This window comes from Frieseomelitta varia, unplaced genomic scaffold (genome assembly GCF_011392965.1).
Source record: "Frieseomelitta varia isolate USP_RPSP 00005682 unplaced genomic scaffold, Fvar_1.2 scaffold_247, whole genome shotgun sequence".
NCBI classification, from domain to species: domain Eukaryota; kingdom Metazoa; phylum Arthropoda; class Insecta; order Hymenoptera; family Apidae; genus Frieseomelitta; species Frieseomelitta varia.
This window is the reverse complement of record NW_025109976.1, coordinates 871,892-899,867: the sequence shown is the minus strand read 5'-3', so window position 1 is coordinate 899,867 and position 27,976 is coordinate 871,892. Positions and strand designations below refer to the sequence as shown.

The 27,976-nt window shown below is 46.8% G+C and overlaps 2 protein-coding genes across 7 annotated transcripts in view; one reads left to right on the top strand and one right to left on the bottom strand.

The window, feature by feature from the left end:
- Window positions 1-27,976, top strand: part of LOC122528254 (protein FAM76A) — a 48,549-nt gene that overhangs the window by 3,556 nt on the left and 17,017 nt on the right. The window lies entirely within an intron of this gene.
- LOC122528251 (PR domain zinc finger protein 1) lies at window positions 99-27,751 on the bottom strand. 4 transcript variants are annotated; one of them, XM_043653200.1, is made up of 8 exons: window positions 27,126-27,751; window positions 9,773-9,985; window positions 8,842-8,961; window positions 8,159-8,284; window positions 7,930-8,056; window positions 5,993-7,855; window positions 5,519-5,860; window positions 99-5,380 (listed from the first exon to the last, which is right to left on the bottom strand). In XM_043653200.1, the coding sequence occupies exons 2-8, from the start codon at window positions 9,977-9,979 to the stop codon at window positions 5,220-5,222; spliced, it is 2,946 nt and encodes a 981-aa protein (XP_043509135.1). In that variant the 5' UTR covers window positions 9,980-9,985; window positions 27,126-27,751; the 3' UTR covers window positions 99-5,219. The 4 variants fall into 4 exon arrangements, with proteins under 4 accessions (XP_043509135.1, XP_043509137.1, XP_043509133.1 ...); XM_043653202.1 differs by lacking the exon at window positions 27,126-27,751 and adding an exon at window positions 10,746-13,175 and having other exon boundaries at window positions 9,815-9,985; XM_043653198.1 differs by lacking the exon at window positions 27,126-27,751 and adding an exon at window positions 11,212-13,175.

Sequence of the window (27,976 nt, the reverse complement as noted above, 5' to 3'; positions counted from 1 at the left end):
GGAGGGGTAAAAGTGAGTGATTGAAACTAGAACTTAAAAATCAGAGAGAGAGAGAGAGAGAGAGAAAGGTGTGAATGATAGGTAGTGATATGTGCATATAAATATCCAACAGCCATATATTTATTCTTTATTTTAAGAAACAAATGCTAATTGAGCATTACCTATTCAATAATTGTAATGATAAATGCGTAACAATTTACTATATACGAAGTGTAAGGATAATTAACATTTAATTTATAGTCGTTTAAATATGTACGAGTGTGTACACGTGTGTACAGTACAGTTGGAGTTATCGTTTAATTATTACGAGATGGTAAGAACTAAATATTGCTTGTCTGTTGTCGAGGCGGTTAGTCGCTTGATTCCTTCGTTTATCTACTTTCAGCGTATTTACACGATCTTCTTAATTCCATTCTCTACACCGTTTTTTTCGTTTTCTGTCTTTATTTCCTTTTTTTTTCGCAATTTAAATCTTATACCCTAGGTTTATTTCTCTTTCACTTTCGCTCCTCCATTCTCTCCCTGTCTTTCGCTCTTCCGATTCGTTCGGTCATTCGTCGTTCGTTCGTTCGTCCATTCGTTCGTTATTCTTTCACTCTGTTTCCCTTTCTTTCTCTTTCTTTCATCGTTTCACCTCGTTATTTATAATAGTGCGTTTAATGCAGGCAAGGTAGGAAATCGAGGCAATATACGGAATGACAATCGTCAAAACGTCACTGGAAACCATCTGCCGAATTTATCCAACGTTATACGTATATCGAGCATGTAAAAAAATATACCTGACGTTGATCGATTCGGTAATCAACACTTTTACGATCGATGGAGTTGGATTGTGTTGGCTGTCTCTTTAGGATTCATTGCGTTTCGTATAATCATAACCAGTATGATCACTGGATAGCGTTGTTACGTTAGTAATCCCGATTTTTCGATAAACAGCGTTTAACGGAGTAACACGTAGTTCGAAAAAGTATTAAAATAAATGATTGGAATGTACATCTGCTATGTTTGATGAGCATGAAATGAGTAAGCGTCGTGTCGAACGAATGTAGAATGTTCTATCTGTATGTAGGTTGTCGTCGTTCCCAGTGTCGTTTTCGCGGCATAGAAGATGCAGGCCTAAATTTATTATCGAAAGTCAACATCGTAGAATCGATCAGTCGTGTGTTTCTCCTACGATTTTGACGCTATCAAAGTAGTTATCAGCGTCCTGCGCGTGTCTTGATTAACCGATTAGATAGATCGCTGGTACAGCGTATACACAGAGAATTTTCATTCGGCCTTAGGCATTCGGTAGAATGCCCGAGTATTCCACATTGCCTGTTAACATGTTTGCAGAAATCAGCGTAAAGGCCTTGCGAATCGTACCGTTTTCCTCCATTGTTTTTCCCTCTTTTTTTTTTTGTTTTTTCTTTTCGCTTTTTTGTTTTTTTTTTCTCTCTTTTCTCGTTTCTGTCTTCCCCCGGGATACGTGTGAACGGAGAGATTCGCCGAAATAAAATTAACCTTAACCCGGGATTACCCACGTGGTGAGGGTCTAGTCGCCGGGATGTACCTGCGCTGGACCCCCAGATGGGTAATCCCGGGTTAAAGCTGCTTTAGCAGCAATAAAGCTTAAATTTACGACGCATCGAAGTATCGTTATCTGAAGAGTCTATGAGTTCAAGAGGAGCTTTCCGACAAAAGGGGATAGCGAAACGGAAGAAACGAACTAAACAATCAGTTTCAAAAATCTTACGACGAGCACCATGATATTTGCAGGAACCATAGAACTTGTCACGTTCCAAGCTATTTAAAAAACGGATAGACGATGGATAGATCGCAATTAGTGGACGCGAAACCTTTGGATTTCTGTAGGTTGATCGTTCGCGCGTTGATTAATCGACGCGAACTTTTCAATTTTCGAAACTGAAGCATTAGAAGAAAGGAAGTTCGGAATGTTTTTAATTGTTCATTGTTTCTTGCCATTTGTTTCTTTTATCTTTCTGTTTAACCAGAATCTCTCGCCCTTGGAGCCGTATCGCGATGCACGTACCTTCTTTAGAATGTTTTTTTTTTCTTTTTTCTTTTTTATAAACGATTGATAATCGTGCGTATATCAGTCTGCGATACATCGTAATGTGCTGTCGTTATCGATCGGCGATTCCAGCGTCACTCCGTATTTTTTTTTTTTTTTCGCTCGTACCTCCAAACTCCGGAGATTCCGGAGCCACGTGAATCACCGATCGACCGCGACTGTTTTTTTTTTTTTTTTTTCTTTTTATCGTTTTCGTATCTAATGGTAGGCTGCGCTTTCTCACTGATTTTCGACTGTCGACGATTCGGCACTTAAAAAGTTAATGGAAGTACGAGTGACGAAATTTTTCTGCAAAAACCAAAGTGGAAGATACGAAATAGAAAACGAAAGGGAAAGAAGAAGGGTTAACGGCCATTGTCACCGTTGTCTGATTAATACGTTCGAGTTCCATCACCGGCAAATTCCTTTCGGCCGATCGTTCGACAATGAATTTCTCGAACGATCGACCTGGTGATCAGTATTATTATTACTATTATTATTAATGACTGATTATTGATTATTATTAATATTATTTGCTTTCTCGTTTCTCAAAAAAAAAAAAAAAAAAAAAAAAGAAGGAAAAAAAAAGAGACTTATCGTAGCTTTGCCAATTACGTTCCCTAAAAACGGTGTCACAAATTTCCGAGTAATCCGAGTAACTTTTACGTACATCTAGAAAGATACAATTCTTTACGTGCTAAACGTTTACATTAAATCGAAGCGCGAACCGAAGTATTCGAGGAAAGGCTCGGGCGGATCTTGTAATTATTACACGAAAAATTACCCACGAGACGCAGCTGTGTGTTAGTTCTCTTTTCTTTTTTTTGACTAGATTTTCCTCTCTCTCGCGTGATTATACGATTTTCTGCGAATTTCTCGACCCGATGTTCCCGTGTTAATGTGCGCTTTCGACTTGTTCCCAATGAAAATCACGCCCGAGTCTTCGCCCCGACGACGAATAGAAGTATTTTGTACACCGGACACTGCGAGTCGACCGCCTTCCTCCGGAAATAACTTAACGAATTAATGCCTTTTCTTCTGAATACTGCGTTTCCAGCGCGCATGTTTCTCCGTACCGATTCTCCGTATGCTTTTCAACGACACGAAAATTAATCAGCTTTCTCAATCGCGTTGTATCACGATGGGTAAACAAGTTTTGTGCGCGATCGCGATAAGACGTTTCTCAGTGTCTCACGATCAACCGTGTGACGATGATTAAAAATCGACGATTCAGAATTTGTCGTCTTGTCACATCGGTGATTACGATCAACGGTAGAAAAAAGAAATCATGCAGTTCGAAAAATCGATCGATCTAAACGAGAAGAATAGCGTCGTGAAAAGAATGAAAGAAAGAAAGAAAAAAAAAGGATAAAACTGGGAAAGAACGAAGAAAAGAAGAAAAAGATTTGTTTACGTGGACTGAGAGACTATGCTTTCCGTTTCGAAAATTCCACGACAAAAGGATGCCTAAAAAATATATATATATATGTATATATATATATTTATATATATGTATATGTTATTTATATGAATGTGTATAAATATAGATATAGATACTCGATCACCGAAAGCTTTTTTTTTTCGTGTTTTAATGTTATTACAGTACGCGTGTAATAAATTATCTAATTTCTGAAAAGGTTCCCTCCTATTAAAAGTATTATCGTGGAGCGCAGCCTACCGTGCTTCTCGCCAACCGACGACGATTTTTAAATATACATATATAAAGGTATTCATAAATTAGAGTTCCTTATATTATATTACCTTTTTAAATTATCGAATAATTAATAGTAATGTTAGTATATACAGGTACAGGTCTCGTATAGTTGCAGTCGTGTCGTCACTGGTTGTTCGATTATCGCGTTGTTCTTTCGCTTTCGTTCCTCGCGCGCTCCTTTTTTTTTTTTTTTCCCCCGCGAATGTGCTGACGGATGCCGACAAAATCCGTCATCTTTCACTTTCAACCGCCTAAGCTCGAACGCGTAGAAAATGGTACCGTGATATCGCGAGGAGGAAGGAGATACAGTTACTCGTTCTTCTCTCTCTCTTTTTTTTTTTTTTTTTCTTTTGGTTGCAAATGTGTTCTAAATCTAATAGATTTCTCGTGGCTTCATCGGACACGAGAAAAATTGGGAGAAATTTGATTCGAACACGCTTTGATCGTCCTAGGTATTCAAAGTTATAGCGTTTGACGTTTTCACAATAAAAAAGAGTATAAACTACGTTCTTGGCGCGCGAACGCGCGTTGCAGTTTGGTAGAATAGGGTTTTGTCGCTTAGCCGAAGTCGTTGGAAGTATTTGCGGAAGTATTCTCTTTTCATAGCGATTTTTGTATATAGAAAAAGTATAGAAAAGTAACGGCACGGTGTACCGCGTTAGTACGGTACCTTTTCTAAGCATCGTTTTAGGATAGACCGTGGAAAGATAATCGAGAAGCTCGAACGACTTTTGGTACTCTCGCCTTTCTCTCTCGATTCTATCCGGAAAATACGGGCAGCGTGCGTGACGACTCGAGACATAATTTTTAATCCTATTCGTTCAATTTCGTCCCTCTTGTTCATTTGTTTCACGCTTTAGATTCGTATTCGTTGGTGGCGCTACCATAGAAAAAATATAGAAACGAGTATTTACAAGGAAGGAACTTTGTATGCTCGTAGCTGGAATCTCGTCGATTCTGTCCACCCTCTCTGTTCAGAGAAATCGAACTAGTCCGTGTTACGATTAACGGTACGTAAAAAGTAACCAGCCTTTAAGAAGTATATCTACTAAAAGCTTTGAATTCCTTCGCGTTAACAATAACCAAGCAACAACGTTTAATAATCTCGAATTACTTGTTGCCATTTTGTAATCTCATTCTTCATCGTTTTCTTCGATCGCGTTCCACGACGCGATTTTCTTTCTCTTTTTACCCCCGCACCCGACCGTCTCTGTCTCACTTATTATACATTCTTCTTACACGCTGCTAAACGACGAACGAAATGAAGAAAAGCACAAATTCGAAAATTCCATCCGTTCCTGCGACCCGCTGCCGAAGGGGAAGCACGAACGAGCTTATCGTTCATCACTACCATCTCGCGAGGTTAACATCGTTTTCGTCTGTCGCGAGCAACTCGTTTACTATTCCACGGCTGGATTTTGCGTTTGAGCGAAAGGGCTCATACCCCCATTTTTAGGTGCACTCGATTATGTGAGGCTGGGAGGTCTCTATGACGCTTGGCCGTCCTACGGAATTCTCCAGGTTGTGGAGAGACGTCGAGTGTGGTCCGTGCGTGGCGCCATGCCTCTCGTAGTTGTCGATGTGCTCCAGCTCGCATTCCTTCGGCATATTTCCTGCAATTGACGTGACACTCTCATTTAGAAATCATCTTCTAAACCGTTTGCTTCTCAAGCTTCAACCGAAAGTTAGTCCTTCTATTTTATTCTCTTTGCAACGTAATTGCGGAGTTACAGTTTCTCGATCGTACTTACCGACGTTCATGTCCGGACCGTATTCGTAATACGTCGGCGAACCCACGGCCGCGGCAAGGGCAAGCTCGTCCTCGATATTATTCGGCCTGCAACTGGTTGTCTTCCAATGCGTCCTAAGACCGCTCGCGCTAATGTACTTCTTGTCGCAACCTTGACAGGTGTAGGGCCTTTCGTTCGTGTGTAACCTCTTGTGCAACTTGAGGTGAACGAACTGAGTGAATTTCGCGGGACAGAGGTCACAGGCGTACGGCTTTTGTCCGGAGTGCAGTCTCAGGTGGGTCTTGAGGTTTGAGGTCGAGCTGAACCTCTTCTTACAGATTTCGCATTGATGTGGTTTTTCGCCTGTATACATCGTTGTGATATACTTTAGTTCTCTCCCGCCTCTCTCTGTTTCTCTCTCTCTCTCTCTCTCTCTCTCTCTCTCTCTCTCTCTCTTAATTAAAAGTTACACGGAGAAATATTGGCACAACTTACCTGTATGCACGAGATGATGTTTCTGCAAATGGGCCAGCTGAGTGAAACTCTTGGTGCAAACGTTACACTTGAACGGTCTCTCGCCGGAATGAGTCCTCAGGTGTACCTTGAGATTCGACAGCTGGCCGAATGTTTTGCAGCAGACGTTGCACTCGTAATGCATTTTCCCGTCCTTCTTCTTCAGTGGGTACGGCAGCGACCTGTAACCCCTAGATCCTTGCGAGTTCGGACTGAGCGAACCACTCTGCGAGCAACCGTGATCGTCCGGTGACAAAGAGCTCGCCGGCGAGTATCGGTTGAGTGACGACGAGTTGGCGTGAATGGTAAGGCCAGGGTGATGGCCCAGGTGAAGATTGTGCGTGCCAGCTATTAACGTTTGGTTACTGTCGATTTGCATGGTCGACGAAGTGGGCAATTGGTGGTTGCTCGTGGCGGTCTCCAGCCTTCTTCCGTCGGCTCGCTCGTACACTACGTTCCCGCTAGGCGTCGGCGAGTAGGCGGTGCAATTGATGGACAACGGTGCCACGTTGTGATGCAGCGAACCGTTCTGATGATAAATGCCGTACGGATAGGACGAAGGCGATTGAATAGGTGAAATGGGCGAAACGCTCTGATTGCTGTTCGCTGCCGAGCTAGGATACACCGGACTCGATTCTATTTGACATCCAGCGGAGTTAGAGTACAGGATCGTTGGGGTGGTGGATGTGCCCGTGGGATTCGCAGACGGTGACGGACTCTTGGTCTTCCTCTTGGGCATACAGTTACTGGATGTCGTCGAGGAGTGAAGATTGCTGGTAGATGTCAGTATCGTGCTAGACGACAAAACGTTCGCGCTGGAGTGATGATTGTTGGAATTGCTGGACGAATGGATGTTCCCTGGATGAGATTGTAGAATGTTGCTGGATCCGGTGCTGGAGTGTAGATTGCCCGTACTCGAGTGAAGGTTCCCTGTGCTCGAGTGCAGGTTACTCGTAGGGCTTTGCATCGGTAGAGCGCTGTTGCCGCTGGTGGTGGAGTTGACGCAGGTATCCGCCTGCATGGGCAAATTCGAGCTAGAGTCGGGACTGCAGGGCAGAATGTTGCCGTATCGGTGAGACTTTTTGTAAGAGTACGCCATCTCGGTTGGGCTAGATGGCGGTGGCGTGACCGAGTCGACGTGCGTTTGATGGTGAATCTGATGGTGTTGGTGGTGTTGCTGAGCGCCGTTATGGTGATGGTTGTGGCTGTTGTTGTTGTTATCGGTGCTGCTACGGAGAAGGATATTCTCGAGGATGGAGCTGCTCGGGCTGGTGAGATAGGCTGGTCTGCCGGAAACTGGCAAAGCACCCTTCACCTCGGACTCGTAGAAAGGTTTCGGGTTTTTCTCTGGGATCTCGTCTTCGGTTACCGTCGTCAGGACGGTGTTCTTTTGAAGAACTATAGGTGACAACGGTTTCTGTAGTTCCGGGGTCACCGCCCTGCTCGGCAATTCCTGATCCTTGTCCTTCCCGTTGGCGTCCAGGCTCTTCGACGCTTGAAAATTCCCGTAGGTCTTGGTGATCTTGATCTTAACCTTCCTGTACTCGTTCTTCGCCACTGCATTGTCCTGTTTCAGCACCTCGTTGTTGCATACCGACGTTTTCGCGTTCTTGCTGAAATCCAACACGTAATTGTTCTCCGAGTCCGATTCGCTGCTTTCTTCCGGGGGCGTGAGGATCTCGTCGTGATAACCATTCGAATGATAGCCTTCGTCCGATCTAACGGAACCGTCCGTCGGGGTCATTTGCGAGCGTCGCTCGTAAATCGACGAGTCCTTCAGTGGCGACACCACGTCCACCGTGGGTGGAATTTCCGTTGGTAACGTAGATTGTTGTACTTGTTGTCCTGCAACAGTGAAACTTCCGTGAAACACGTCGTCGTCACTTGCGTAGCAAACGCCGAACGAAACGTGCGCTTACGTATTCTCTGAAGCATTAGTTCACCCGTTAATGGGTAATTGAGCCTTTCTGCGAACTCTCGGCAATACCACACCAGAAGCTCTTGGTTCGGTAGTATCGGCTTGATTGTGTAAAAATAAATGTTCATCTGCAACAAAGGCAAGGGCAACCGAGATGAACGTTCGAAACTCTACTACTGTCAGAGTGGCACAGGGTGGTTTGACGATGGCGTTCTATCAGTTTGACTCACCTTATACTGGCATGCTATTAGGTTCTGCGATTCGGACGAATAAGCCGGGTTTACGTAACGCATCCAATTTGATTTCTGGACGTCATAACCGTCGATGTAATAGAACAGCTCGTTGTTTTTGTACACCTATCGAGGAAAAACATACGATTTAGTTGGCGAGCAACGAGCAATTGTGCAGAAGGATAGCCGCGATTCAGGAAATGCAACGTGTCGCGAGAATTCTAGCTCGTGTTTAAAGTCGAGGTTGAATCTTCGGCTTTCGACGTAGTTCAACCATCGGCTAACAAAGAAATATTGCCGATTTAATAGCGAAAATCGAGAGAAAGAGAGAGAGAGAGAGAGAGAGAACCAAGTTTTCTATCGTAACTTATCAATTCGTTACGAGGCATCAATGGCTTCGCGGGTTTCGCTTTAAGGCTCGCTAGATCGGCTGAAACCAGTTTCTGGTCTTTGCCAGGCTTCTCTCTCTCTGTCTCTCTCTCTTTTCCTTTTCGTCCTCTTCTCGTTGTTTCTTTTTTTTGCTCTCTCTCTCTCTCTCTCTCTCTCTTTCTCTCTCTCTCTCTCTCTCTCTCTCCCATCATCCGAGAGACTAGTCGATGATGATAGTCGACTCTCGCGAAATACATAACTGCTACGGGGAGGATTTCGTACAGGCACTTCAAATAATTTTAAATGATTCTTACCCTCCAGAAGTACTTCCGGTTCGCGTCGGCCGGCACCGAATCCTTGGTGTACACTTGTCCAACAAGAGGACCGAACCGTGTCCCCTTGGGGATGTAACTTGTGCTCCAAACTCCCAAAACCTGCGCACACGTTCCACATCATCCTCTACCGTTCGTCGATTCTGATCTTATGTAACATTCCTATTCAGTTTGTTTGTCATAGTACCCGCGCGAACGAAAATTGATTCACCCGAAATCTTCAATGTACAGCGTCGACGCGAAGTTCGTGAAACAGGAATATATACATATACCGAAAAATGTGACGTACACGTCGATTCGACCGGTGGTCGGAATATACGTCACGTTAAACTCTTTTAGCCGCGTGATATTTTCGAACATAGGTTGCTCTATTTTTCGCCTGGAGAAACGTTGTCCATACTTAGATCCTATATATTTGGACATCCCCTAGTCGTCCCGATGATTTTAAAACACCGGCTTCGTAAATTGATATCTCTTTCATTTCTCCCTTTCGATCATCCCATTCGAGCAAATCCCGCCCGATGAATTCGTCCAAATAACACGACCGAGTAACACTACGTTCGCAACGGTTCGAACTTGAAACGAGTCGTGCAATGACCGAGGCTATTGGTCTCGATTCCTGTCACCGAGGAAAGTGTAACGATTTGCTTGAGCTCTAGGTCATACTCGGTAAGTTAATTAGCCTCGTCACTCGGTCAAGTTTGATTCACCGCCGCCTATCCCTTAAATCGTAACAATCGTCGCGCCCCCCTCCCCCCTCCCCCCTCCCTCCCACCACCTCGCCCGGAATCGAACGAAACGAAAGTTTTCCCCAAAAGGTTTTCGTAAGGTTAGAGCCGAGTTCAAGGCCGTATTTAAGCAAGTTTAGGCAAGTGAATAAACGAGAAATTGCGATTATCCTCGCGACTCTCACCGAGGAGGTCTCGAGAAAGGATTCTTTGGCGGAGGAACGTACATCGTTGAGGGCCTGAGAAGGTTTAAGCACCAAATTTCTTGGCAGGGATGCCTCCGCACGATTGGTATCGCCTGGCGATGCCGCCACATCCGGTACCAAATATACGGCATGCTGCTCGAATTCCTCTTCCCTCAAGGTCGCGTGATCCCACTCGCTGGCCTCCATCCTTCACTGTACAGAAATTCGAAAAGAAAAAAAAAAAAGAGACGTTAGACTTTGTCTTGTCCTCGCAAAAAAGAAAGTTTATATAGACGGAAGGGAAGGAACAGGAGAAGTCACGGTGCTCGTCGGTGTATTCATTCGATTGTGATTTTTGCGCGTAACGACTCGTTTATTAAAAAATTTAACACGCGACGAAAATTTAGCAGCCATCCATGTAATTTCGATATGTCAGGTGTGATCCGAATTTGATTCGATGAATCATTCGATCGCAAATGAATCGTAATTTTATATCTTCCAATGGCTATTTCTGTTCGCCATCTGCAACTTTGAAACTCCCGTGCAAACCTTTTTCCGCGTATTGACCGGCAACGTGTGCGGCATCGTCTCGTCGATCGTCCCGGGTGAAAATGAAACGTGAAAATCCCGATATTATTAGAATCGACATAGAAGTGTCTATGTATAATGACAGCCGACGACGCAGAACGGTTATAAATAGTTGAGATTCCGGTAAATCGATACGATCAATAACTCCCAGCCATTAACTTCGAATCGCTTGTAAAAGAGAAGCAACCCGTTCGTCCGCGTGTCGAGCCGCTACCTGTAACTAACAACAATTTCTTTTCCTTCTTTTTTTTTTCCCTTTTTTCTTTCATTTATCGTCCGTTACTTAGCAAGAGCTGATTGAATTCAACCCTTCGATCGTCCCTGTTCTACGCACGAGGAGAGAGAGAGAGAGAGAGAGAGAGAGAGAGAGAGAAAAATTAGTCACGTGATAGGCGAAAAATGGTTTTTTTTCTTGTCTCTTAATCGGTGATGGTGCAACACTTTAACACCGCGAAAGTGAAACCCGTCCACGCATTGATCGACTGCAGGGGTGAGAGGGAGGGGGACGGGGCATAAACTCTCAAGTCCGTCCCTCCGACCTCTCACCCCCGCCCACCCTGCCATCGGGGGTTTTCGCTACTCGTTGAATTTCCATTTCCGTGGAAATCGCACACCACCAGCCCGTTCACTATTCGTTAACTCTCTGCGTAACTTTTTGATTTTCGTTCCCCTGGTTGTCGATCCCTTTTGATTAAGAGGATTTTTCTTCGCTCTCGATCTATTTTTTTTTTTCGATGTTCTTTTGGATTACGTTTCTTCCGATCGATTGTTAAACGATATTTGATATTGTATTAAAATCTTTCTCTCTCTCTCTCTCTCTCTCTCTCTCTCTCTTTCTCTTGCACATACACACTTATTTTCGTTGAGGGTGGAACCTGTTTTTTCAAGAATATCTCCCTCGTCCGTTGGGATTCTTTTTTTTTTTTACAAGGATTTTAGTTTGAAATTTTCTCTCTCCTGATGGACATTTTTCTTTCTGTTTCTTTTTTTTTTTTTTTTTAAATCGAGTTTAGCGAACGATGAATCGTCCGGAGACGGTCGAAAGTTTGCACGACAAACGTTGCAACGTTTCTGACGAACGATCACTTTTATACTGCGTTGCGTCCACATGTACCTTTGTAAAACATGCACGACGTTTTCTCTTCTGCTTTAGCAAGTAATCGATTTTTATATTCTTGCTTGAGAATGGAAACGCACAGAAACGGTTCAGTGTGTCGAACTTTAAAGCAGTCTGCCAGAACTTCCGGTAGACACGACTCGTTATTGACGTTTTCCAAAAAACGCTTCGCCGTTAATTGTTTCGTTCCTGATCGTTCGTTCTAAGTACAATAATCAGTCGGTCGGTATCGGTCGGTATCGTTCAGCGTTAACGTGGCAGTACTCACGCCTTTTGGTACATCGGTTCGCGAACAGCGAATCGACGAAACGAGTCCTACACCGCCTCGCGACGAGTTCCTTCGCCGATCTTTCGTCTTGTGTTGTGCTGGTGCGCCTGAGTACGTCCCTAACGAGGGGATGCTTTTTCAGAAAACGAACTGCCGGATCCGGTTTTATGTGATCCTGTGATTTCTCAGGGAGATCGGCATCCCGACGATTCTTGGGATACTCGGGAGCCTCGGCTGACCTCGCGTTGAGGGATGAAACGCGTTGGCTTTTCTCAACATTTATTTAAGAATGTCCCTCGGCAAAACGAAATTTCGACGTCGATAAGGCCGATCGCTACCGGCGGCCTAGGTGGTCCTCTACCACCTATACGACGTTTATCGATTATCAGGACATCGAGAAAAGGAAATTTGTATCGGCGCTGTCGTTGCACCCGGGTAGTCAACCACTGACACTCTTCCTTCACTTTTGTTTATCAACAACGGCTATCCTTTTTCGAGAATTTCGACGCGACACCAAACGGCCCTTTCCGTTTCCTCCTCCGATCCGCTCCTATCTGCGTGTTTATTCGCGTTGATCGTCGTCGCTTGGTTCCCTCGTCGTCGAGTCGAAGGGAAAAACTACGAACCCGGGAAACACACACCGTTTTCTCCTTTTTCTCCTTTTTTTTTCTTTTTCCCCCTCGAAGGCACACACGCGAACCACTTCGACGCACTTCACCTCCTTCTGTCTCGCACCCCCTCCACCCCCGTTGTTACTTTCTCAGGTTGAACAACTGCGAACACGGATCGACGACTTGAGAGAGAACTGGAAAGCAAAACGAACTCGATCGTGTCGCGAGTGAAACTCGTGAGGATGCACCGACACACGACGATCCGGGGATCTTTCTACCCTCGCTGTCAATGACAGAATGATCTCTCGGTGGTTGGAACAGCGAACGCGAAGCGAGAACACGCCGCGCTTACGGTGCCGATCGCTTGACAGGCATATAACCGGTGCTACTGGAACGCGATCGATTCGCTTTGGGTTTTACGTGACCAAACAAAAAGTGATATCGCCGAAAGAAAAAAAAAAAGAAGCAACACTGTTCCGCGGCCGACGAGCACGGTTCCCGTAATTTCGCGTTTCAACCCTTTTTTCGAGGGTGGTCTCCGCCTTCGGGTCTCTCTTTGGATGGCACACGCAGAGCAGTGTGTGGAACTCGGGTAGACCTGACCTAGCCCAACGCGAGTCGGCTTGGCTCGTCCTCCCTCTGCGTCGGTATTGGTCGCTCGCTATCCCTCTCTCACTCTCTCCCTCTCTCTCGCCGTCCTCCTCTCTTTCTCTCCCTTTCTGGCGAACACAGACGCGGTGGTGTGTGCCAGCAAAGCTGCCAGACCAGAGCAGAGGTGGTGCATTTCTCTGCGCTGCGCTTTCGATCGACCCGTTGCCAGAGGTTCTCTCCCTCCCCCTCTTGCCCCCCTCCCCCGTCTCCCCCTCCTCCTCCCCTCTTTCTCTCTATTTCACCCTTACACTCTGTCCTCCTCTACGTTTCCCTCCACGCTACGTTTCTCTCCCTTCTACGCTCGTCTCTCTTTCTTCCTCGGTTGGCCTTTCTCTCCTCTGTCGTCGTCCTCTCTCTCTCTTTCTCTCTTCGCTTCCCCCCTCCCTCTCCCACCGCTCTGGTACCTCTCGTGCATTTCCCTCTTTCGTCCTCGTCGCACCGGCTCGCAACTTTCTTCCTCTCTTCGTCCGGCCCGCTCTCGTTACCCCTTTCAACCCCTCCAGCTACTCCAGCGCGTGCAACCGTGTCCCCTTCTCTTTCTTCCTTCCTCTCACTCAACTCTTTCCCCTCTTTCTCTTTTTCTCCTCTTCCTGCACCTCCTGTTTCTCTTTCTTCCGTTCTCGGATTTTCCACGCTGTTGTCCGGCTCTGTCTCTGTTCGTCGATGCCGGCGGGGTGCATGCGCCGATCGCTTCTAAGTTTAATTCTTCGGATAACTTCTAGCGATCGTAAGACACTCTCTCATGCTTCGTAATAAAAAAAAAAAAAAAAAAAAAATGAAAAACAAGAAAAAAAAAAAAAAAAGAAAAAAAAAAAAAAGAAGAAGAAAAAGGGGAGAAAGAAGAGAAAAGAAAATGAAGCTCGAGTCGCGGGCGTATCGTCGACGATCGTTTGTCGATTCCGGCGTACGTCGCCGCGCAGATTCCAAGAAAATGAAAATTGCCTGCTGCCTGCGATTTCGATTCGCTCGGGAAATTCAAATGGATTTCGGCGAGGCAGCTTAGTTTCGGCGCGGTGGTAGTTTATGTAACGCGTAAAATCGATAAGGCGAGAGAGTTGGCGAATGATCTAAGAATACGGAGGAACGTTCGTCCTCTCTCGTGCGCAGTGCCACGGCGGAAAGTACTACGTTGGAGGGAACTCGCTTGGTCGGAAACGCGGAAGCGGTCGTTTCAGCGCTCGAACGAAAAACGATTCGGCCAAATTGCCGAAACGTTTGAATTTTAATCGTGCCTGTTTCACGGGACCGGGTGAAATTAAACACCCCGAGTTCCCGAAAAAAAAAAAAAAAAAAAAAAAAGAAGAACTCGAATCAAAACACGATACGAGTGTACGTCGTTTTACATTTGCATTTTTCACATTATTATCAACGCCCGTGACGCCGCGGCGTGTAACCTGAAAACGATTATCGCCGTTATTATTGAAGGACAATTTCTTCTGGTCTGGTAAATTTGCAAGCCAGACAGCCGTCTACAAAAATCCTGCGGTGTTTTTCTCCCGTCCTTGTTTACACCTCCTTTGAGTACGTGCTTTTTCTACGATGCGTCCCTCTCGCACGGCTTCTCGTCCGTTGTCCTCTGGCAACCCCTTTACGGGGACGTGCGTTTAACCCCAACGCCACCCTTTACCCATGCTCCCATCCTCCTTTCCCATTCACGGCTCGCTGCATATACCGATCACCGTTCGAACCGCGTGAACGTAAATCGGTCAAAATCGATCCAGACTGGTGGCCTCTAGAGTCAGAAGCAACATAACGATTTTCATTCGTTCGATTTCATTCGTTTCGTTCGTTCCTTTCGTTCCTTTGGCCTGTGTGTTCGATTTCTTCTTTTCGGAACACCGGGTACGTGGAATCCGACTGGCCCAGACCCTGGCCCAGAGTCACGGCCACTCGAGATCGGTAACCCCCGTTCACTTTGGCTAAACGAGCGTCGCTCAGTGAATGTACACGGTGTACGTGGCACGTTTTTTCATTTACGCGTCACCAGCGTGTGCCAGTGTGCTCGGTATCATCGACACCTCGTAATAGAGGTGTGACGTACGCACAGGTCGTCGAACCTTGTTGGATTCTAATCCCGTAGACCGGTCTCGATTCCATCCTACAGGGTTACGCGATACGAAATCATCTACTGCGCACGTAAAAGGCCGATTCTCACCGCGAGATAATATAATGCACGCTGTCGTTCTCTTCGGGAACGCGGCCGTTCACCGTGAATTCTGTTTGCATATTTTCGACGAAAACAAACAGGTACGGGAGAGATACGAGAAACAGAGAACGTCGCAGGTCGTCTAAATACGGAATTAGGACTGCAACGGTACAAACCGAGATCCACCGGCGGCAGAGAATGTAGGATAGAAAGTGTACAGGGAGGAAAAAATAGTCTCCGCGGCCGAGGCGAGGGGGTGTGTGGAAATTTTTTTCTCTACAACGTCTACTCAATGACCTGGGAAAAATATTTACCGCGCCGGCGATGAGGCATTGCAGTGTATCGGCTAGCAATAATTCACTTGGCACTGTTCCTGAAATTAATAGAATATCGTGCCAGCTGTGATTTATTCGTAATTCTGTGGAAATGCCTCTCTACCGGTGGAATTAAATTTATGGCAGTAATGGCGCTTTATCGGTTCTCGGTGCGCATTGTCTCTGTTGTACCCGAATCCACGTCTCGCCGCCGTATATCGTCCCATCTTCCTCTTCTTTTACACCGGAATAAAATAATTCCGCTTTAGTCCTGCCGTGCGTGCGAAATTTAACGGCAGGCTGGCTTTTAATCCCGGCCACGCTGCGCCGACTACTCTTTTTTTTTTTTTTTCTTTTTTTCTTTTCTGACGGAAATTTGAAAATAATTAAATTTATCCACTAATGTGTAAACACGCGCCGTGACCCCGGACCGGACAAATGTTTCGATTATTTCCAGCGAAAGTTCAAACCGATATTCAGTACAATCTCTTCTTCTTCTTCGTTTCTTTTTTTTAATCGGAAGAGAAAAGAACAACAGGTCGTTGTTTTGCTCGATCCGCTCGAGCATACTTCTTTGTCATCGGGAACGATTTCTTTGGTACGGAGAGTTTGTGAGAGTGACTCGGTACGCGGGCGAGGCCGTTGATCTCTCGGCGCGAATTCGGCGCGACGACATTTTGTCAGCGAGGGCGCTCGCACGAAATTTCACTTTTCCAGGTGTAGAGCGGACGAGCTGCGGAGCCGGCATCTTGCGAATTTCCACGCGGCGCCTTCCTAGCGAAAGAAGTTTCCGCGTGAATCGCCGACGACTACTAACCCAGATACGTTCCCAGGTCGTCGATCTTTTCTCTCCTCGGAGGAACGGCTGTACCAGATATATTAATTTCCTTCGGTTCGACCGCTTCTTGCGAGAATCACCGCATCGGATACGATCGCGCGATTTCGGAATAGCTCGTCTTTTTTTTCACTTCTTTTCTTTCTTTTTAGACACTCATGGCAACACCATAATCAAGTGTCGTTCGCTTTTTAGATCGTTGATCCATCATCCTGTTGTCGTCTTCGAACTCGATAGAAATTTTTCTGGTTTCACAGCTTTCGTTCATTCGATTTTTCGTTTACAAGATCAGAATTATCGATACTGTCGGTCGTCGTCTATCTTTCACTCATCAGACATCTTTCGTTCGTGGTTGAAAGGGAAATCGAAGGTTCTCGATCCTTTGACCTGGTAAAACGGAATGACGGAAGCGCAAACGCGCTTGTCTCGTCGCTGGCAAGTTTCTAATCAGACGCGTAACAGCGGCCGCGAATAGAAATCCGAATGTGAACCGGAAATGCCGTTTCCATGGCGCCCGTGTTCGAATCGAACCGTGTTCCATAGTGCGGCAGGATACTTCAACTCTCGTGCAACACTCGTAACTGTTACTCTCTAAAGAATAACGGGCCGCACCGGTGTGTATATACGTGTTTATCACGCCGATTGCGTGTTCACGCACAGCTTTCCGAGAATAACGGGTAGAAATTCGTTTAAAATGAAATATCACGTCGACGTCAGACCGAAACGATTCTCTCTGCTCTTTGTAAATTTTGTTTCTCTTTCGGCAGCGCTCTCTTGCGAGAGAATTCCTGAAAGATTCGTCACGATTCTTTCGGCCAGTTTTGTTTCGAAATTCTTCCATCGTTGATCGGACGAAATTGAAGAAAATCGATGATCGGCTTCAATCGATCGATCAATCGGAAAAGCTGAAGCTTTCGAAGGTCAGAGGCTTGCCGGATCGTCGCGTGAAACATTCATCCGGTGTTCTCGATGGTTAAGAAAGGTCTGGACGTTTGTAAGAAGGTCGATGCTTCGCCGAGTCACTCGGCGGGGGTCAACGACCCCTTAAGACTTTGAACCGGGACATGTTGCGTTTAAGCTTTTTGTAGAAAGTGCTGTTACTTGCTGCTGCCGATCTCGCAACAGAACTTTACTTCTTTACGCCGCGATAAAAAGCATCGGGCCGCTATTTTCTGCGCCGATGTAGCTGCCGGCGTTTTTAAAGGAACTTCACCTTTGGATAGCTCGTTCCGTTACTTGATCTCCACTTCCACGGCTACGGCTCGCGCTATATTCAAAAAAGTTATTCGCTCGTTCCGGCCCGGATATCGAAACTAAAAGGAGTCGATCTCGATCTCGAAATTCGACTTGAAAGCTCTCTCGTTCTACGGAAAGAGAGAAAGAGAGAGAAAGAGAGATGTATCACGAATTGGAACATCGCGGTGGAACACGTTCGGTTGAAACGGAAAGAAACCCCCGGCTGTGTTCCTTCGGGTCGTCGATCGATATCGGCGATCGTCGATTCTCGGCGAAAATCAAAGTCCCGTTTCTGTCGCGTTTCTCGGACTAGTTGGCGGCATGTCTTTAAAGGCCGACGTACTCTCTGGCTGGTAGTAAAATGTAAACCGGAAAAGCAACGAGCAAGTGAATTAGCGAAGTGAGTTCGCGATTGCCCTCCCCCTCCTCTTTCTCTCCCCCCCCCTCCCTCCTCCCGCTTCGACCGCCGGAGCTCGCTTCGTCCTTCTTTCTCCTCGTTCGCCTGGCACCTTCCATTCTCTCTCGCCACGGATCTGAAAGAAGGTCTCTGCCGGTCATTGTCCCACTTGGAGGTCTACTTGGACTTGGACTTGGACCACGCTATAAGCATGGTGCGCTGAGTAACGAGGTTCCGATACCCCCATAGGGGACCCCCTTTTGCGCCTATATTCTATACGCAACGTGTGTGTGTGTATGTGTGCGTGTGTACATTCAGAGACACGGACGGGACGCGGAGACAGTGTGTTCAAGCGGTGAACGAACTTTAACGCATCGTGCTCCTAGCCATGCGCGAAAATCTTCCTAAACGAGCGCGTCGCATTTCCTCTTTTTTTTTTTTTTTTTTTTTTTTTCTTCCTCCCGAGGATCGTGCGGTTTTAAAACTGGTTACAGCGTCCAACAGCGGTTACACTTTGTAACCATCGACTCGGATGACTCGCGATTCTTGCACGCGTCGAGATTAATTGATTGCGATGCCGCAATCGACGATGACTGCTGGCTGTAGCCCCGTCTCGCTGGGTTTCGTCCAATTATCTCGCCAATAGAATTTAGTCAGATTTTATCGGACGATTGGCAATATAAGCCGACAAAAGCTGGCAAAATTAGTCCGCGATGCACGAGTTACGGGGCATACGAGCCGCCCCTGCATATCGCCACGTACTGGCATCGAAACCAAACCGCGTCACTCGCCTAACTGTACATAGGCTTGTGTGTATCGAGGTACCGTACAGATACGACTACCAAACGATCGTAAAACCATGAATACGTGAAGACGGTTTACACGTGGGCCACTATGCACGCGTCTACGCGTGTACAGGTGCGTAAAAGCACCGTTGTACAACGGAGGAAGGCGCGGCCAAAAGTAAAACCGAATTCGTTTTCGGTAGGACTTCAGCCAGTCGTGTTTCTTATCTTTCTCTTTCTTCCCTTTTTCTCCCTTTCGTTCTCTCATCGATATCTCTTTTTATCGTACGGTTTTTCTTTCCTTTTATCTTCGCCTTTCGATTTTGTCCTTAACAAAAAAAGGAAAAAAAGAAATGACATCATCCAAGAGTTGGGAAAATACTTTTCCACGATAATCGCGCAAATAGTCGATAATTTTGATTAATCGGGCGCGAGGTATGCGCACACGCGCCGTAAAAGGCAATGGCCGGCGTCCTCTGGTTCTTATGTAACTAAAAGGTGAGAGATGAATCGAGCTTTGCCAGATCAGAGATCTTTCTCTCTCTCTCTCTCTCTCTCTCGAGTTCAGGACCCCGAGCCGAGGTGAATTCGTTGAACCTTGAGAGTTCATCGTATCGAACGGAGGCGAGCGTCACGTTGCCGATCGTCGTGATTAGTCGTGATCGAACTGGACGGCCCTGAATTCCAAGTATCATTTCATCGATCTCAGGACAGGACAATGATAGCCGGGACGGCGGACTCGTTCCTCATCGTCGACGAAGTCACGAACCAGCCGTGACCGAAGCCAATAAATTCGTGGCATTCGAAATTCAACTACCACTCGTCTCCTCGGATATTTTCTACGTCTCTCGATCTTTTCAGTCGTAGAAGAAGGGTTCCCAAATATCGCAGATATTTCTCTACGACGTGGTTCGAACCTCGATCTCTAACGAGAGCAAACGGTCGAGAAGCGACTGTCGTGTCGTGTCCGCAAAAGTACAAGTGGAAACGGACAGTGTCTGGCCGGCCCGCTGATGCTAGAAGCAACGTGGCGCGCGGAAGGTAGAACGCCGTTCTCTCGAGTAGTAGTGATCGACGTCAGACCGTACGTGGCCAGCCGCTTTCAATGGGGACACGTGATCGGCAGACTACGGCAGTGGTGGAGGTCGACCGGCTGGTTCGCCGGCGTGCCGTCTCTTTCTGTTCTTTCCGTTCTCTCGGCCGAGGACCTCCTCTCTACGTACGTACGTACGTACGTACGTCGGTGGTACGCCGTGGAGTCACGGACGACCGCTATATCATTTTCGCTACCGGCCTGCGCGCCTCGGTTCACCGTTCTCGTCGGTTGTTGAACTCGACTCTCTTTGCGCGCTGCATAACCCATTTTGTAATAGCACACTTCGAACCGGTGCACCGGTATCCTTCATCGAAATCGACCGAGTCCGCTCGAGTCTCTCTCTACTTTTTCAGCAATTTGCTTTCGATGTGCTTTTAGCGTATTTAGACGTGAGGCTGGCTTCTTCGAGAAAGACGAAGAAACCACGTCGGGATGTGACTTTTTTTTTCCCATCGATGACGCTCGACGATTTCCACCGGCGCTCGGCGAACGGTACACGGCGAGTTGTTAGAGCGGAGAATGAAATCGTCGGAGATTTTACGTACGGAGCACGAGTGAAATGAATTTGTACTAGGTCGCGCGACGAGGTTTCTATTCTCGTCGGTTATTGAACTTGACTCTCTTCACGCGCTGCATAACCCATTTTGTAACAGCACACTTCGCGCTTGAGGCTCCGGGGCCCGCCTCAAAGACAATTTACGCTCGGTTTCCATTCTCTCGCATCGAGAGAACCCGACGAACCCTGTCGAATGCCTGTCGAAACGAATATTTATCTTCGAGCCGAGGGAAAACGCTCGCGCACGAAATCTTGGCGGTGGTCGCCAGCGCCAGTTCAATTCCCTTTTGCCGTGTGCCCGATTTTCACCGAACGAAAGGCGGATTTTCATTTTCCTGCACGGTCGATGAACTTGGCACTCGCCGCCGCGCCGCATAACCCATTTTGTAATAGCTCGGATCGCGCCGGGACCCGCACATCCTATTACAAAATGGACTGCGTAACGGTGTCCTTGCTCGAAACACCATCGTTCACCGCCCGCATTCTAATTTCTCGACCATTCGCCCGGCTGACGAAAATCTTGAGCTCGATTCGACAAACATTACACGCTGCTTGCCAAAAAGACGTTGCAAACATCGAAATTGCACGATTTTTTGATTACCTTCATTCGTGAAAGAATTAACTTCAGAGTTCGAGTTCCGCGAACGCAAACCTCTTTATTTTCTAAAATCCCCAGCGAAACTTTTAACCGTCCAAAGATCTGAATTTTTCAGATCTGGACAAATCCAATTTCGAAGGCGTTGCGATTTACCGAGCAGCACTGGAAAAAGAATTGTTCGTTCTCGTCGCTTATGTTACCACGGTAAAAAAGCAAACGCTCCGCGAGAGTCAGGGAAGAAACGCCTGTACCGTTTCGCAAATTTTCCCTCTGAAATTCTCGCGGTTGTGTCTTTCGTCTCACCTTTGTTTCGTGAGTAAGCGACATTTGCTCTTTGACGAGACGAGTCCTTCTTCTGTTCCGCTTACATCACTTGCATTGTACCTCGCAGTCGCAAGGGACCTACTCGCTGGACGATCGAACGAAAATACGCGTTTTGTCGCGTTCAGCACTGACAAAAAGTGTGGATCGGAGCGACGCGCGAAATCAATTTTCATTGAAAAAGGGAGCGCGCGAAAATTATTGGCATCCGGATCTCTCGGTGACGACCTTGATAAGCGGGTTGCACGTCACCAAGTGGCGGCACGCTGTGTCGGAGAAATTGTCGTAGCCAGATAAGATAAGAGTGTCGGTTATTCGGGTATTGTGCTCGACTGCGTGGCGTGGGGCAGGTCAGGTACTCTTATATCTCGTTCGAGCTTCTACTCCTCACCAGGGAGGGGGGGGGGCGGAACATCCGTGTTCTAATTAAACCCACGGAAGTTCAAAGTCATCGTTGAACAGAGAGAGTTCGAGCTTCCTCCGATATCTTTCAAATTCTGAAACCGAGTTGTTGACAGAACAACGTGTAAAAATAATAGAGAGACGTACGCGTACACTGTCGTCGGAAGTTTCGGCGGCTTAGAAAACGCGAGAAAAATTGATATTTCGCTGCGTGCCGCCGCGAGAACTCCAGAGTTCGACGTTCGACGTACGACGGAACACGTAACGCGCATTTGCGCTTCCGGTCGATACCTCCGACCGATAAAGCGTTCCCTCGTAATCGTTGTGAAAGAGATTAAATAACGGAGTTTGTCCGTTTCCGCATTGAATAGCACGAACTTCAATGTCAATGTCAGTCGCCCTTTCACCTTATATAACCAACGGGCGCGCTCAGCCCGCTCAGCCCCGCTCGTCCGCTCGCTCGTTCGCTTGCCTGCTGCATATTGCCAGTTTAATGCGTTTCGAGCGACCCGAATCGAAACGAAATAATTTTCCGTTCCGTACCTGGTTTTTCATTCAAGAACCACGAGGTTAATTCAGAATCGAATTATCAAGCTCTCTCGGTTCGGTTGAGTCAAGTTTTCTTCCGAGTTTCTGTTCCGAGAGAGACAGAAAGAGAGGGAAGGAGAGAGAACAGAGAAGGGAAACGCGTTGCACGTTGAACGAAACTAGTAAAAACGGCGTCGTGCAACGACGTTGAAAATCGTCGTGATAAATTGTCCGCGATATCAAGAAGAAATTAGAAGTTAACCGCGTGGCCGTTTTGAATTGCAAATTGGCATACTTGCTCCGCGGCAATCGCTCTCCGCTCGTTGCTGCTTATTCAAAGTCGTTCGCGGGTACTTGAGAAAATGGAAATTTTACCGTGGCATCTTTTCTAGGTAAGTGTACCTCCTCCGGTGGTAGCTTGCGACTATAGTAAAGCGCGTTTATTACCGGGGAGAGAGTAGGATAAGCTCAGTCATCGATGCTAAATTTAGCCACGACGCGTAATTGCCATTTGGAGGTGACGTAACTGTTGGAAAAACTGATCCAGAAAGCGTATGAAATCCGCGTTTCAATCGCAACTCGTCGACGTTGTTCGCGATCGAACATTGTTCGTACACCTCCCTATCCAGGACAACTTCCTGTTTTACACTCTTTCGAGATAGCCCATCAGCTGCTGCGTTCAGACCAGGCGATCGTTTTGTCTTTTTCCTTTTTCCTTTTTTTTCTTTTTTTTTTTTTTTTCGTTTTCGATGTAAACTGCAATGTTCGTCGTGCTCAGCTCGAACGACTTAAATTGAATTCAAGGGATGATGAACGAAAAGTTGAAGCGTTCGATTCCAGCTTGGACGAAAGTTTCTTTTAAATCAAATATCTACGTTCAAGTGATCAATTTGCTGACCGAGTCGACAACGTAAACCAAGTTGGTGTTACAAAATTCATATTATAAAATTATGGATTAAACAATTCCAAAAAAGAGTTGCGTTCCGTTTGAGCGCATCGGGGATCAAGTTCTGTTCGCTCTGACAGATAAACAGATAGAAAAGTGGTCGTAACGGAAGTGACTCCACTAGGAAAAGTGTGTTTTGATCGCGCTCGAGAGTAGCTCGGGGCTGTCGACAGGTAGAGCAAGGCTATAGCGAAGCAAAGTGAAGCGAAGGGAGGGAATCTCACGGCTGATGGCTGGCCGTGACTTTACTCAACTCAGCCGGCACTCGGGCCGGCGCAACGCGTCAATGTAGAACGGTCATTGACTCCTGGTGCTCGGCTCGCGAGCCTCCTATATACGTGCAAGCTCGAGCCTTCCTCCTTCTCTTTAACCGCGTCGCGCTTCTGCGCCATGCGAACACCCGGTACGTAGCTTTATATGCCTCGCCGTTCCTCGTCATACTTCGGCCTTCTCCATCGCTACTCGATCATTTCATCGAGCCGACTCATTTTTGCCACCTTTTATTTACCACCCAATTGTAATCGCTTCAGCTTCGATCGATCCAGCTCCCAGGCTATCCGTCAAAATCCCCGTTACACTTCTTCCTCTACACGTCGTTCCGTCGCCCCTAATGAGTTCCGAGGACAATGGATTTGTTTTCACTTTGAAATTCTCGATAATTTTCTACACCTTCCGCGTTAATTCTTTCTTATTTTTCCATCAATTTCGTTGTAAACGAAAGTATTTACTTTCAACCAGGCCAGCTCAAAATATTCCACGTTATTTTTATCGCAATCGCCGGCTTGAAATATTTGCTCTGCTCAGGCCAAGCTTGGTATTTCGCTTTGTTTTTGCATTTTTATCGTAACAGGTGCAACGATTATTCCTCCTACTCGGTAATAAGTGGTAGTTGTTCTTCCCGATAATAAAGGATCGATGTAGGACGGTTATTGGCTCTTTGCGCTAGACTCGCTCGAGACCCCCCCTCGCTCGTCTACACGCGCCATTCACGTTCACGTTCACGTTCACGTTCACGTTCACGTTCGTCGTTTTCCCGTGACTGGAAACGAGCCACCCGGTACGTGATACGCGCCTCCGTCGTGGATCCGTGATACTTCAGGCTTTTTCGGTGCATCGAGCGCACACGGTCAGAAAGTTACCATGATTTTTCTCTTTCTCTCCCCCTTTCTCGACGTCTCCTCCGTGCTCCTCGCGCGGAGGACACAATCTGCCGCGCGAGAAACAATAAAACGTTTCAGAATGAAACGAAACACGTACATACTTCGAGGCTCTCGCGGGACGTCAAGTATCTACCGCGGCTCGTGTTAATGGCGCCGCCTCCCCCTACCGGAATATACGTGTCTTGTTTCTTTTTCTTCTTCGCTTGACCTTGGGAATCCGACGGGAACGAGGAATTTTACGATATTTTTATGGAAGATTTACGCGCCGCTGCCACCGCGAACTTTATCGCGGTAAATTCTTGCGGGGAACAGGGTAAGCGAGAATGAGGAAGTGAGTATAATGGCCTTTATAGCGGGGCGCATCCACGCGGGCACCTCGCGCGCGCACTCCTCCTCGCTTTCAACCGGTCCTACGCATCTTCCACCGATAATAATAACCGCGACAGCGATAAAAATAATGACGTCGGTAATCGCGATAAATTCACTGTTTGATAACCGCGCGATGGCCGATTAATCGCGGCGACGGTGGATGAAATTTAAGTTGAATTTGGGACAGACGTTGAATTATCGACCTGTAATCGACGTCGAGGGACAACGACGATTCTCCATCGTTTCTCAAACGATGTTGGATATAGAAAATATGGCCGTGAATATTACCTTGGAGTAAAAATATGAATTCAGTTTTTATGATTCTCTCGGAGTTTTTAGTCAGTTTAAATGATGATTTTGTGAGAATCGTCAGATCAAAGAAGACGGTAAATCTAAGACGCGTCAATGCGCGATAATTAATAACAGGAGCGTGGAACGCGTGAAACGGGACACCGTGTATATACCGGACGGTCATCGTTACGGTAGCGCGTAATACTTTACGGTTCGGCGTATGTATTATCACGGAATCGCAGGACAAGCGCAATTTTTGCATGGAAAATGGCGCTACGGTACTTTCAGCCTCGCCGCTCGCCCGCGGCGAACAAATCTAGGCTAGGCCTACGAACGACACGGTCATCGATCACCCTTGATATATTTTTTCTTTTTCCTTTTTCCTTTTTTTTTTTTCTTTCAAAGACGGAGAAAGCGACGCTATTTCCGTCTCGTACCAATTAGATTAGAAGACTGAAACATTAAAAACAACTGTAGAGTAAAAATGAATTCTTCGTGTCAGATTTTCAGCATTTAAATCCAGATGTTTTTTCGTACTTCAGCTTGTTAGCTTGAAGTTGCTTCTGTCGCGTGAGTTCGATTTCCTTTCGAAAGAATGGATCGGAAAGGTATCGGTTCTTATCTTCGTTTTATTTTTCCATCTCCTTCGATCTCTCTTTGACGACGGGCAACGCGCAAAAAGCGTATTACGGCGACCGCCGCTCGTCGAGTTGCCCCGTTTGAAAAGTGCAACGACCGTTCCAATAAATCGACCGCCCCCGTCCCCCACCCCAAAATGATTACACACACGCGAGTTTGCAATGACCGCGGCTACGAACCGCGGTCTGCGAATACCGTTATGTCACATTAGTAGGCACCTGCAGGCGTCATTATCCTCTCCTACGGCGTGCCATTCTCAAAATCGAAAACCACTTATCCCCCGTGGCGCGGCAGAAATCGATTCCTTTCACGTCGTTTGGCTCCCGCTTGAATATGAACCCGACGTGGTTCCGCGCGGCCGCGAACGAAGTTTCATTTAATTTGGGTTATCCGTTGATCGGATCGTTACGTTAATTTCGCTATCTTTGCCGACCCTTTCTTTGCGAAGAAACAGTAGTTGCGAGCACTCGAATCTGAAGAGCTGAGGTCCGTCGTAAGTAAGTCGTAAGGGGATCGACAGATTTTCGAACGGAGGAAGAAGGGGCGAATGGTGGACCGTTATGTCATATTAGGAAATACGCGCGTTTAACGGTGATTCTCTATACTTGATTCACTGCTGCTAACTAATTGTAACACCAATTACCAATTGGTCGATAATGAACGAATTACGTCTTCCAACTACGAGGAATGATAATTCAATTTTGGCAGTCTCTCCAAATTGGTATTTGCTTTTTTTTATTTTTATCGTCAAAGTTAAAAGGATTCCTTGAAAAGAAAAAAAAAAAAAAAAAACAAACAAACAAACAAATAGGAAGAAAGTCAATCAATTGCCAATTGAGAAAAATTTGATTGCTTTTGAATGTTCGATGTGAATTTGTAAGACAAGGCGAATCGCGAACAATACCAATACGAGCTGCCGCTGTTACCGTTCTCTTTCTTTTTTTCTCTCCAGGCTTTAACTTTGGTCCTGGTACCGTTAGGGCCAAGGCTCTCAAAGAACCGAGCGTGAAGAAACACTTTCTGTATTCGAAGAACCCCTTCTATGACGTAACTTGCTCGCCGAAGGGTCTCACGGCCGTTCGTAGTAACACCTTTCGTGTTATTTCACTGCTCCACGTCGTGGACTTAAACTGTCGATTACGCCGTGGAATTTGACGGGATCGAGGTTACATGAAATTTACTGGATGCCATTTATTTTAGTCTCTCGATCAATCTTTGCAAGTGGAAAGCGATCGTACGACGATAGGAGTCGAAACTTTCCTCGCAATTTGTTCCGTTTACTAGTAAAACTATGTCAGGTCACCGCGTGTTTTCCGGAACTCTCCAGAAAATTGACCGCTTCGTTTAGGAGGGGGAGTGGGCCTACTTTTATAGTAAACAAACGGCAGCGTGTAACGCGGCGTGAAATATTTTCCACTGGGTTTCGAAAGGGCTTCGAGATTTAAAATGCAGAATAGCGAGCCAGCTTTCGAAAAGTGGTCGAACTGTTGTTCACTCACCTTAGACAAGGTTTCCCTGGAAGCCGGTGAATCCTGACACAACCACGGCAAACTGTCAAAGTTCACAAGTCAAAGTCACTGACATATCTTCAGGCCGTAAAACGCGGTCCGTCACTGGCGACTGTGCGCGAAAACCCTGGCGAACCGAGTCGATCTCATCGACTCGATTCTCTCGTTTCCCGACGAACCTAAATCTCAAAACTTGACTCGAGCTCTTCGACACTGATCTCGACGTCTGGTCCTTCCTCTCCTCTCCCCAGAGGAGATCTGCACGAGGCTTCCGGAAGAGGAAGTGCCCGCCTGCAGAGCGGGACGGATCGAAAACGACAACAACAAGTACGTTGACGCGTGCTCTCCCTTATCGACACGATACACGCTCTCGATCTCCCTCGCTCCGATGCTCCGACCTGTCCCTTGTCCTCGTCACTCTGACTTTCGTCCGTCTCGCAGGATTTTTCACGGTCCGATCGGAACGCGGCGCGGAAGAACTAAGCGCGAAGAAGAAGCGATCGGAATCACGCGCGGAGGACCTCTCCTCGCTCTTTGGCGAAGAGGACTGCCTCGTCCTTGACGTACGGTCGTGTACACCGTGCGAAGCCGCGTGGTTCGAACTGACGAGTACGGCGGGTAAGGTGAGTCTAGGTGTCTCCTTGTGTACGAACCGCGGTTGTGCGCGTGTACGCACTAACGTAACCACGTTAGCGTGGCGTGTTCGTGTGCGTCGCCGGGAGGACTGGCGGAGAGGACGGGTAGCGAGGAAGGAAGAGGAGGCCGGCTCCGCTCGCCTCGGCTCGCCGAGTAGTCTCACTTCGCTTCTTTTCTCTCTCTCTCTCTCTCTCTCTCTCTCTCTC